Source organism: Oryx dammah, unplaced genomic scaffold (assembly GCF_014754425.2).
Source record: "Oryx dammah isolate SB20612 unplaced genomic scaffold, SCBI_Odam_1.1 HiC_scaffold_18, whole genome shotgun sequence".
NCBI lineage: Eukaryota > Metazoa > Chordata > Mammalia > Artiodactyla > Bovidae > Oryx > Oryx dammah.
The window spans coordinates 39050877-39063512 of record NW_024070202.1 but is presented as its reverse complement, the minus strand read 5'-3'; the positions used below and the strand labels follow the sequence as shown (position 1 = coordinate 39063512).

The 12636-nt window shown below is 38.0% G+C and overlaps 1 protein-coding gene across 13 annotated transcripts in view; it reads right to left on the bottom strand.

Annotated features, from left to right (window-relative positions):
- CACNA2D1 (calcium voltage-gated channel auxiliary subunit alpha2delta 1) overlaps positions 1-12636 on the bottom strand; it is a 539624-nt gene that overhangs the window by 90779 nt on the left and 436209 nt on the right. For all 13 annotated transcript variants that reach the window (XM_040260717.1, XM_040260719.1, XM_040260724.1 and 10 more), the window contains exon 11: positions 3866-4024. In XM_040260717.1, the coding sequence (XP_040116651.1) occupies positions 3866-4024 (159 nt within the window). The remainder of the gene's footprint in view (positions 1-3865; positions 4025-12636) is intronic.

Below are 12636 nucleotides of genomic sequence, written 5' to 3'. Positions count from 1 at the left end.
GTCACTCAAAAATAGTCAATTTAACATCAAAACGATATAAAAATTGAGAAAATAAATATTTTTTCTTTCCTAGTAAATTCTAAAATCTCAGTGTATTCTTATAACACATTTCAGTTCAGCCTATGCACATTGCAAGCACTCAACACCCACATGTGATTATGGTTTTACTGGACTGCTGCTGCTGCTGCCAAGTCGCTTCAGTCGTGTCCGACTCTGTGCAACCCCAGAGACGGCAGCCCATCAGGCTCCCCCGTCCCTGGGATTCTCCAGGCAAGAACACTGGAGTGGGTTGCCATCTCCTTCTCCAGTGCATGAAAGTGAAAAGTGAAAGTGAAGTCGCTCAGTCGTATCCGACCCTCAGCGACCCCATGGACTGCAGCCCACCAGGCTCCTCCATCCATGGGATTTTCCAGGCAAGAGGACTGGAGTGGGTGTCATTGCCTTCTCCAACAACACAGTCTAAAAATCACTAATTCTCCAATAGTGTTTGAATTTATTGAAGGTCCTTATTTCTATTTTTCAAAAAAGGTAAATCACATTTCCTGTTGGAAAAAGTAATGAGGACAATATGTTGTTTTACCTGATGAAAAAATCCCGTTTCATATATTCTCACTCCACTGACTAGGCCATTAGCCCAGTGGCAGTTAAAGCTTTTAACTAAGCATTGTGAAAACTCAGGTAGTGACTAATTCTATTTATCACATTCAAAAACCATTCTTATCTTGGAAAGTAATTATCTGAAAATTTGACCATAAAATAGTTACATATTTTATCTTCAATATACTTTTGTGAAAGGTGTTGAAATCCCTGAATCAAAAACTAAATTCTCTGATGACTTATCTTTTCTATCTGCATATATAAAGGGGCAAAATAATATTTACTTAAAAGACCATCTCAAAAAAGTGACAGTTTTTAGCACAGGACTTGGTTTCATTTTTTACAATAGTGGGAGTATTATTATTATGGAATATAAATATCAAAGTTAGCACACTGCATCTTGCTGTTCATTTTTAGTACACTCACAAAAGGAAAAATGAAGAAATGTTTTGTTTTCAACATTTTTTTTTTTTAAGTAGACTTCTCAGGACTTGTGGTAGAATAGTCTACCTCAGCAAATTCTCACTGGATTTGCAACTATCTAAAGAATCACACTGTCACAACAATTATACAAAATTGGCTTGGAAGGAATTAAGGTAAGGAAAAACTTGATTACGTCAATAAAAATACAATGGCTAGGGTTGGTAATTTACTTTAGTGCGGTATTTCATAGTACACTTTGCTGTATCTCTGCAGCTATGCAGCACAGCATCTATTATATACACATATATTTGTCAATATTTTATGAAATGCTAACTGAAGACTAATTCAAATCAATGTCTCATTCTATTGGACACTTGATTCAGGGATCTTAAGGGTAAACCGTGCCAGGACAAACAGAAGACAAGGAATGGTATTGTGTGTAAGAAAAAGACAAAACATGCTTCAGCTCAACAAGGCATGCTGTGCATTTGGGAAAATTATTTTTAAATGAAGAATTGTAATACCTAAGAGACATGTGGAAAGCAAAACATGTGAGATTTACTACAGGAATAACCGAGGACATGTTAAAAATCATTTACAACTTACAAAGGCAGTAGGAGAGGCCAGTAGAGGTTAGACCATATTTTATAAGTAACTAATAACGAATGTGGGAGTTAACCTGGCCCCCGTATTGTAACTGCCTGTGAAGTAGTACATCAGGCTTGAGATGCCTCCTTATCATTTCACAACAAAAACTTGAATATGAGGGAATGAGTGAGGCCAATGGACAGCACTAGGGATAATTAAAATGCTAAGCTCTAGAAAACTTGATTATTGACTCAAGAGAAAAAGAAGTTATGAAAAGCCCTCACATTCCTTTACTGCAGAAAGGATATATCCTATTTTAGTAATTACCTGTGCTTGAACTTCAAAAGTTTTGAGTTTTCATTTTTATTACAGTACATACATCATTTAATAATCAAATGAATTTTAACAAAGATAATTTCCCCTGGAAACTGCAGTGCTGAATTTCTTTGCTTTTCTACTATTTACTTGCTTATCTAATTGTACCTAAGAAAAATATTACTTCAAACTCCAAATAATCAAAGCTTCTACACTCACATTCCCTTAATGTAGACTCCTAGGCCATCCTCCACCTGTTTCCCAGTTCAGAGAACCTGGAGTCACCCCCACTCCTTTCTCAGCAACCCCTCCTACCGCTCCAATAGTCACTTGGTCCCTCACCTTAACATCACTTCTAATCCAACACCAGGATGTCTACAACAGCTTCTTACCTTAGAACACTCATCAGACCATATCATTCTCCTACCGCACTCTTTCCATTTGCTCTTACATACCTCTCTTAAGGACAGCTCAGGGCCTTTCCATTCCCATCATTTCTCCTTTACTGCTTATGGCCCAGCCATGTCAACAAACCTGCAATTCTTTCAATGTGCACAACCCCTCATGCTTCTGTGCTTTTTTAATCTCTGGTGTTCTTTTAATCTGAAATGATTTCCTGCCCCCCTCATTATCTATCTAGACTCTACTCGTTCTTCACAATCCCATTTTCAAGGAAAAGCAACAACTTTCTGACTTCTTTGGGTAAGTTGAGCCACTTCCCTGAGATACTCTGAGCAAACACACTATGAATACCCTGTAACAGCACTACATGTTATATGAGAAATGATGACTTAGCAAGTTATGCTCAACTTTCTTGAGAGCAAATGGTCTTTCTTGTTTATTTCTACAATTTTATCAATGTGCTATGACAGGAAATTATGAGGCACTGGGTAAATATTGGCTGAATGAACAAATGAATGAGTCATCATCCAATCAGAGACCTTGAAAACTGTTTAGATAGGAGATAACAAAATCAAATTTGCAGAAAAGACTAAGTATAAGAGCTTATTCAATGACTTAGCAAATTTGATAGGCATTATAAGCTGATTCTGTACCAGCATCATGCTATTTATGTATTAATTCTTCATCAACCCAATAACTACACACTCATGTGGTTGGCTATATCTTCAGATTTTATGGACATTCCTTCTACAACCCCAGTGAGGGAACCAAGGCAGACAGAGGTTAAATCTGTATTCTCAACCTGCAATAATATTGCTTTATGAGAGATATAAATCTGAATGATAGCTCCTGCTTTTAAATAGTTCAAAATGAAACAGACAACATGGCCATTTGAAAATTAGTCTGCAGTATGAGATTCATGTTATAATATTGCTATGATATGGGGTAGGGAGTAGGTATGGAGAGTATAAAAGACTAACTATAGACATCAATGACTCATTCAAAGGAATTTTCACTTTGGAAGGAATCTCTGCTTAGAGATTTATCCTTCTGTCCACTTTGATTTTACCATTTGGACCTTTCTATACATTTAGGAACAACCTAAAGACTCAAAAACTGATGTTTAAAACTAAAACTAAAATATCTCATCAGAAACTATTTGATGATTGAAAGCACAAGTTTCCAAATAAATATAGTACTAATTGAGATAAGAAAAAATAAATGATATTCTAAATGTGTCAACTAAGTTTCCAGTGCTTATTCAGAATTAAATAATTCAACAAATGTGTTTTTTAAATATAGTTTGGGAAAAAAAAGATGGGAGAAAAGATATAAAAGAAAAAAAATCTACAGTTGAATTTTGTATTAAAAAATTTTTTTAAAAGCTCAAAAGATTTTTAAAGCCTGGATATATATGCTTTCTAAATGAATGAAAAATAGCACTATTACCTAATCCTACAGAGCTGTAACTACCAGGATACTGAAATTCAGATTCTATAACTCAATAATAAAAGACAAAGGGGACAGAGTTGATACTTACATTAAGCAGCTGTTCAAAAGCAAAACTAAATCCCTTCTTATAATCTGTGATTCCTTTTGCTGTGATATTATTCACTGCATCTTTCAACACTTTCTTATTTCTCACATTTGCTTGGACGAGGTGCTGAAAACAGCTTACATCCTGGGCATTGCTGTTAAACTGCAAAAGGTAAAAAGGTAAATATGAACATTAAAATCAATCATGTAATTTTCACTGAATTCATGTTATACTTCTCAATCCTAACGCACTGCTTTCTCTTTCAGAAAGAAAAGTGAGTAGACTGGTAACAAAGGTGCACTAAAGATCAAACAGTAATTTCATCTAAGCCCCAATTCCTACTGTAACAGTAATTAAGCCTCTCAGTTACATTCCTGAAGCTAGCTTGGTTTCCCTGATGATAAATTTGGGATTTGAGTTATGGGAAGGTCCTTCCAGCTCTCAAATTTTATGAGCATTTAGATTAAAAAAAAAAAAAAACCTCAACAAACAATGAAATAAATTCAGAATCCAGAAATGATATGATGATGCCTGCAGAGAATACAAGGAGAGACTGAGCACTTTACTTGCCGTGTGTAAGGAAAAGCTTAATGGAAATATAGTACATGGAACGATAGGAACAGAAGTTTAATATATTTGAAATTTGATGGTAGTCTCACCATGAGAGTTAAAACAGGAACGTAATCTGAAAGATTCAAGAACAAAAGTGGCCTTTCAGCACTATCACTCTAGAGGTTATACAAGGAAAACAGTTGAATCATGGAACAAGAGAACGGGCAAGCAGGTCACCTCAGAGTTATTGCTGTGAGCTATAAGGGCCTGAAGTCCAAAGAGGCTGCAGGAGGAGAAAACAAGCTCTAACATATCTGCCTCAAACTGAAATTTTAAGAAATATCACCAAAGTAATTTCACCAACCATATACAAAGTATTCATATAGTTCATAGGATATTTCCAAAAAGATAGAAACAATAAGATTTCAGCAAGAAGACCATGGGGCTGCTATGAGGAGGATCATCCTATCATTTATTACCTCTGCTGTGTGTACAAGCCCCTTAGGCTCTTGGGGCTAGACTGTCACATCTGGAATAGAATAATAATATTAATAAAAACATTCTTGCTAAAAGGGGCTAGACAGATCAAATATTGAAGATATCCTCAGATCAAAAACATAGGTGTGGGAGGGGGAGAGGGAGGCTCAAGAGAGAAGGGATATATATATATATATATATATATATATATAAACCCACTCCAGTATTCTTGCCTGGAGAATCCCATGGACAGAGGAGCCTGGTGGGCTACAGTCCATGGGGTCATAAAGAGTCGGACACGACTGAGTGACTTCACACACACACACGCACACACACATATATAATTATGGCTGATCTGTGTTGTACTGCAGAACCAACACAATACTATAAAGCAGTTGCCCTCCAATTAAAAAATAAATTAAAAAAAAGTGGATCATAAGTCAAAACATAAATTTTACATAGTGATTATATATTCTTACAAACATCATTCTTTTTTTCTCTGAAGGTCCTCCCTGAACACTAACATGATGACCTGTACAACTCATCACTCTATGGAGTGAACATTCACTGGCAGCCTGTTGTATGTCCCGGACTGTGTGTGCCAGCCGAGAGCCCTGTGCCTTCAGACGTGAGGTGAATTGTCCACACACATACACAAGGTTTGTTTTGCGCTGCATTGACTATTTTCTCTACAAATATTAAGCATTTCTGCTTTTAAAATGATCTACAATTAAGTTATTATTATCCATGAGAAACCTTAAGCATAGTTAAAAGACTTGCCCATACTCACACAGGAAATAGAGAATCAGGATTCAAGCCAGCACTGTGGCAGGAGTCTGGGATTTTAACTGCCCATGCAGTACCTCTCAAAATATTACAATAAATCATGCTGTGTTCTGTAAAGCCATATAATATTAAGCCCTAAGAGATAATGGGTTCTAATTCAGACTGTGAGCAGTTGGAGGAAAGTTTCCCCAAGAAATGGCATTTCCTGTGATTCCAAAGAAATGTTTCCTTGAAGAACATTCCAGACAAATAGAACACATGCAAAAAGGCCCTTAGGTGACAAGAGAGAAAGAAAGAGGGGGAAAAAAAACAACAACCCTCTTAGGGAAACATGAAAATGGAGATTTAGCTCAGTCACATAAAAATGACCTCAGGCAGGAGGCAGGGATGGACTGTGCAGTGTCTGATGGAAATGCTCTGAACAATTAGGAACATATTTTCTATTGAACAGCCAGTCACAAAAGGTTTTAAGCCAAATGCAAAATAATTTAACCTAGAACTTAAATAGCTCACCCTAGCTGCTGTTTGGGAAGTAGTTTTAAGGTGAGGAAAATGTAAAGGACGAAAAATAAGGAGAAGGCTACTGTAGTAACTTAGCTTAGGAGACCAAGGGATTTTGTTATTCATGGAAGTGGTCAAAGAGAGGGATCCAAAACTTATTTTGGAGACAGAATCACTAGGCAGTGGTGGTGGAGAGTAAGAAAAGAGTGGTGTCTTGAATGACTGCCAGGTTTCTGACATGGGTATCTGGGTGGATGGAGAAGGGATGGGTTCAGGGAAACTAGAGGATTAGAGAAGAGAGGCAGAGAGTTCAAGTGCGGGTGAGATTTCAATATGTGAGATACACAAATGAAAATGTCAAGAAATCATGTTAAAAGCAACAGGCTCAATAGAAGTCTTGATTAAAAAAAAAAATGGAAAGCTTCAGCAGAAACATTTGGTTTAAAACCATGTGAATAAAAGTGAAGCAGAGGAGGAGTCCTTGAGAAAACTGAGTAGGAGTAAGTTCCCATGGAGGCAGGAAGGAAATCAGGGGATGGGACTGTCTTAGATGACTAGAGGGGGAAAAAAAAACACAACGGTCTCAAGTAGAACCCATTGTGGTACAGAGACAGAAAAGATGAGGACTTAAAAGAGCCCACTGAACTCATCCAGTTATGCAGGCAGCACCTGGAGGCAGGGAGGAACATAACTGAATCGATGGAATGCGCTGAACAACAGTGAGAAGGATTAGCCTTGCAGAGGCAAGTGTTCAGAGCACCTCGGCTGAGAGGCAGAGAAGGAAAAGGGTGGTCCCTACGGAGACAAACTAGCGTCAAGGAAAGGCTTCAAAGCGAAGGGTCATCAGAGCAAGAGAGGATTTATATTAAGAGAAAAGGAAGAAAATGATGCGGAAACCAGAACAGAGGTGAAAACCAAAGCTCTTGCGACACGGGGAAGGATGGGATGTGGATGGCTTGTAGAGGAACAACCCTTTAAGAAACCATGTATAGTATCCACTTCATTGTTCCAGGAAAGAAGACAGAGGGCTGAATACAGACATTGGGTGTATGGAAATGTGCTGTGGGAAGATGACACTATTGCTTGTGGCTTTTGTCTCGAATGGACGATGAGGCAAGGCCATCAGGGTAAAGGCAGAGGTGGAAGGTTTGGAGGGAGTAAAGATAAAACAGGAAGTAAAATGTCCTCATTAGAAAAGACCCTGATGCTGGGAAAGATTGAAGGCAGGAGGAGAAGGGGACGACAGAGGATGACACAATGGACATGAGTTTGAGCAAGCTCTAGGAGATGGTGAAGGACAGGGAAGCCTGGCATGCTGCAGTTTATGGGGTCCCAAAGAGTTGGCCACGACTGAGTGACTGAACAACAACAAAAATGTCCTACACAGATAAATACTCAGTTCTGTCAGTTTTGCTTTGAACGCTATGTTCAGGTACATCATATATATGAGAACAAAGCTCTGATATACTTGTTTTCTGTTTTTAATAAATTCAAACATTGAAAACTCTGTATCTTTTATTATTATTATTTTGTCTGTGCCATAGAGCATGTGGGATCTTAGTTCCCTGACCAAGTATCAAACCTGTGCCCCCTGCAGGGAAGAGTGGCACCTTAGATACTGGACCAACAGGGAAGTCCCTGAATATTATCTTCAGATCTGAAATGCACTGCCTTTTTTCTCACATTATTTGAAAATTTGACACAATCTTAATCTACATATTCTGTTCTGAAAGTAGAAGAATGTGAGAATTCCCACGTTAGAAAGTAAAAATGAAATAAAGCAAACGTAAACAATAGATTGCCAATACATTAATAGTAAAATGTCTGACCTTAAAGAATAATTAGAAATTATTACAGGGAATGTTATTATGTGATTTAGTTAAATCATAAAACTTGATAAAGTTACAAGTTATGTAAAAAATGAACATTAAATAATGTATTGCCCTGAGTCTTTCAGTTGACCTTGACCTGCTTTTAACACAGAAAAGCAAAGTATCTCATTAAGTCACTTCAACACAAACTGATTAAATGTAAATTTGATTCATTAAATACAAATTCAGTGATGTATAACAGAAATACCACAATTAAAAATGCATAAATATTGTAGAGAAAAGAATAACTTACAAAGTATAAGTCCCTATGGCAAATTTTATTCTCAAAGAAAGAGATGAGAAATGTAAAAAGTTCCAGCTTAGGTAAGTATATATTTCACAGATATCTTAGGCTTACTTGCTTTTAGAATAGAAAAAGAGTAACAGATTTACTTTCATGAACTGAAACTGCACAACTTTCTTTCGACTGAACAACTTTACAACTGAACAACTATCACTCATAAAGCTTTGAAATACTACACGGTGATTGAAAATATACTTAAGGAGTTCTGCTTTTGCCATCTTTTAAGAAAATATTTATAACATATGTACACTTAACTAACCCTAAAAAGTGTGTTAGTTGCTCAGTTGTGTCTGACTCTTTGCGACCCATGGACTGTAGCCTTGCCAGGCTCCTCTGTCCATGGAATTCTCCAAGCATGAATACTGGAGTGGGTTGCCATTTCCTTTTCCAAGGGGATCTTCTTGACCCAGGGATCAAATCCAGGTCTCTCTTCATTGCAGGCAGATTCTTTACCACCTCAGCTATCAGGAAAGCCCTAACTAACCCCGCTGCTGCTGCTAAGTCGCTTCAGTCGTGTCCGACTCTGTGTGACCCCATAGACGGCAGCCCATCAGGTGCCCCTGTCCCTGGGACTCTCCAGGCAAGAACACTGGAGTGGGTTGCCATTTCCTTCTCCAGTGCATGAAAGCAAAAGTGAAGTCACTCAGTTGTGTCTGACTCTTGGCAACCCCATGGACTGCAGCCTACCAGGCTCTTCCGTCCACAGGATTTTCTAGGCAAGAGTACTGGAGTGGGTTGCCATTAACCCTACAGAGACTCAAATCCAAATTAACATCAAACTCATTCCTTTCCTGATCCCAGAAAATTCAACCAAGTAGGTTCCTTCCTAGAAGTGCTGAGAAAATCTGCATAGCACACTGAGATAGGAAGGTGTGTGGGTTAACGTATGTATCTGGGGTAGAAATCAAGTGGGATGTGTCTCTGCCCCAGAACTCAGACATTCTTTTGTTTTCCTCTTTCATATACCCTGCTCCTTCCACTCTTTTCTTCACTTGCTTGTCCACTTACCTCAACATCCTCTCCTTATAAAAGGCTTTCATGATCTTCCTTGACTAGGTCAAATCATCCCCATTAAAAGTTCTCATAGGCCTAAATCTATCTTTTATATGGAATACATCATGTTTATAATTCTGTATTTCTTTGTATGATATTCTGATTAAACTTTCAACTGGATTAAAAGCCACGGTCAAAGAAAACATCCATTCTACCACTGTAATTGACATAGTAATAGGTATGCATATAGTTGGTATACAATAAACATAAACACAATATTTACTGAATGAATATGTGGACTTTAAGAAAATTAGAAAACAGGGCACAAACCTCAAGCAATTATTGAGCTAAAGGCTTCTAAGTGTAGGAACTGTATTTTAGTTCCCGATATCTTATGGAATGTGTACATCTGTAAATATACTTTGCCCAAACAGATACTACTAAACTATCCAAATGAAGATGTATGCAGAACACCCAGCATGGAGCCCAACACATAGTATATTTTAAATCAACTGCAACTCTATGGCTTTTAAAAAGTATTTTAGTAAAACCATTAGTATACTCCACACGATGAAATAAGAATGGATTCCTATATTCACAAGACAGATTCATATAAGCAATATCAGGTTTAGTGAGCTTTACATAAAGTTCATTAGTGTAATGATACAAGTGTCCCTCAAACATTAGTTTAGTGATTGAAACAGTCTCTGAGCATAACCAGGAACAGTAAATGTCAATGCTTCCAACGAACTTTCCTATTAAATATCACAGTCAAGTACACACACCAAATTAAAAAATGCTTTAGGGCCCAAACAAACTGTTAATTTCTCAAGTGAAATATTTTAAACCCTTGGTTTTGTAAAGGCAGTGTCTATTTTTTGTTTTGATATCCTATGCCGAGTAAGAAAAAAAACACAAAATATTTCTGAGAGAGGAGGCTCTACGGCTCATTGGATTAATTTAGGATATAAACACTGAAAGGCTGGCATTGCCTGATACACACAAATTAAAGAAGCATCAAATTCCTAGAAAGCAACCCTGTTGAGGAATGGCACCTATAATAACCTTCACAGAGAACAAAAGCTCACCCTGAAAAGGTTGGTGGACTCAAGCAGTTTTCCTCTGCAATGCTGAAGAAGCAAAGGGAAAATAAACCCAAAACTGATATTCTTCTACTTCGAACTACAGAGAAAATGTGACCTATTAAATCACTGTCCATCACTCAGTATGCCTTTAATTACCTCACCTATGTATTTCAAATCTTTCTTCTTTTGCCATGAAAAAGTAATATAGTGTAAAATTGTGGGCTCACACTGTGTAGTCAGCAAAAACAAATCAAATTCAGACTGGCCTGCCTTGGAACATGGGTATTTTTTAAAACTAGAAAATAGGTGTAAAATACTGTACATAGTTGACTACTATAAATAGTTTATATAACAAATTTATGTTATATAAAATGATTTAGATGGAGTATCTAAGTTAAATAAACTGCATAAAATTTTGCACATCAGGCAGTAGTTACAAATTATGGTATCAGAAGCTATCCACATTCTGGACACCAGATGGCGATGCAGGAAAAGCAAAAGCAAAGTGAACAGAGGCTGTGATCTTTAAAGTCTAGGTTTATTCCTACCAAAATATTTTCCATTTTGATTTTTCCAGTTTTTGTAGGAAACAAGTAAATATTATAAAGAAACAACATGGTTATCCTAAAATCTGAGAAAATAGCTCATAGCACTTGTCCATATGCATATGTACTTAGTAAAGTGAAAGTGAAGTCGCTCAGTCGTGTCCGACTCTTTGCGACCCCATGGACACCAGGCTCCTCCATCCATGGGATTTTCTAGGCAAGAGTACTGTAGTGGGTTGCCATTTCCTTCTTCAGGGAACTTCCCGACCCAGGGATCGAACCCAGGTCTCCCACATTGTAGACAGATGCTTTACCGTCTGAGCCACCAGGGAAGTCTAGTAAAGTAATGCTCAAATTCCCCAAGCCAGGCTTCAGCAGTATGTGAACTGTGAACTTCCAGATGTTCAAGCTAGTTTTAGAAAAGGCAGAGGAATCAAAGATCAAATTGCCAACTTCCGCTGGATCATCAAGAAAGCAAGAGTGTTCCGGAAAAACATCTATTTCCGCTTTATTGACTATGCCAAAGCCTTTGACTATGTGGATCATAATAAACTGTGGAAAAGACTTAAAGAGATAGGAATAACAACCACCTGACCTGCCTCTTGAGAAACCTGTACGCAGGTCAGGAAGCAACAGATTGGACATGGAACAACAGACTGGTTCCAAGTAGAAAAAGGAGTATGTCAAGGCTGTATATTGTCACCCTGCTTATTTAACTCCTATGCAGAGTACATCATGAGAAACGCTGGACTGGAAGAAACACAAGCTGGAATCAAGATGGCTGGGAGAAATATCAATAACCTCAGATATGCAGATGACACCACCCTTATGGCAGAAAGTGAAGAGGAACTAAAAAGCCTCTTGATGAAAGTGAAAGAAGAGAGTGAAAAAGTTGGCTTAAAGCTCAACATTCAGAAAACTAAGATCATGGCATCTGGTCCCATCACTTCATGGCAAACAGATGGGGAAACAGTGGTAACAGTAGCTGACTTTGTTTTTTTGCTCCAAAATCACTGCAGATGGTGATTGCAGCCACAAAATTAAAAGACACTTACTCCTTGGAAGGAAAGTTATCACCAAACTAGACAGACAGCATATTAAAAAGCAGAGATATTACTTTGTCAACAAAGATCCATCTAGTCAAGGCTATGGTTTTTCCATCAGTCATGTATGGATGTGAGAGTTGGACTATAAAGAAAGCTGAGTGCCGAAGAATTGATGCTTCTGAACTGTGGTGTTGGAGAAAACTCTTGAGAGTCCCTTGGACTACAAGGAGATCCAAACAATCCATTCTAAAGGAGATCAGTCCTGGGTGTTTATTGGAAGGACTGATGTTGAAGCTGAAACTCCAGTACTTTGGCCACCTGATGCGAAGAGCTGATTCATTGGAAAAGACCCTGATGCTGGGAAAGATTGAGGGCAGGAGTAGAAGGGTACGACAGAGGATGAGATGGTTGGATGGCATCACCGACTCAATGGACATGGGTTTGGGTGAACTCCGGGAGTTGGTGATGGACAGGGAGGCCTGGCGTGCTGCGGTTCATTGGGTCTCAAAGAGCTGGACACGATTGAGCAACTGAACTGAACTGCATATGTACCTACTCCTAGTCAAGAATGATTTTAAGTTTTTTATATATTGTCAAATTACTTTTCAGATATA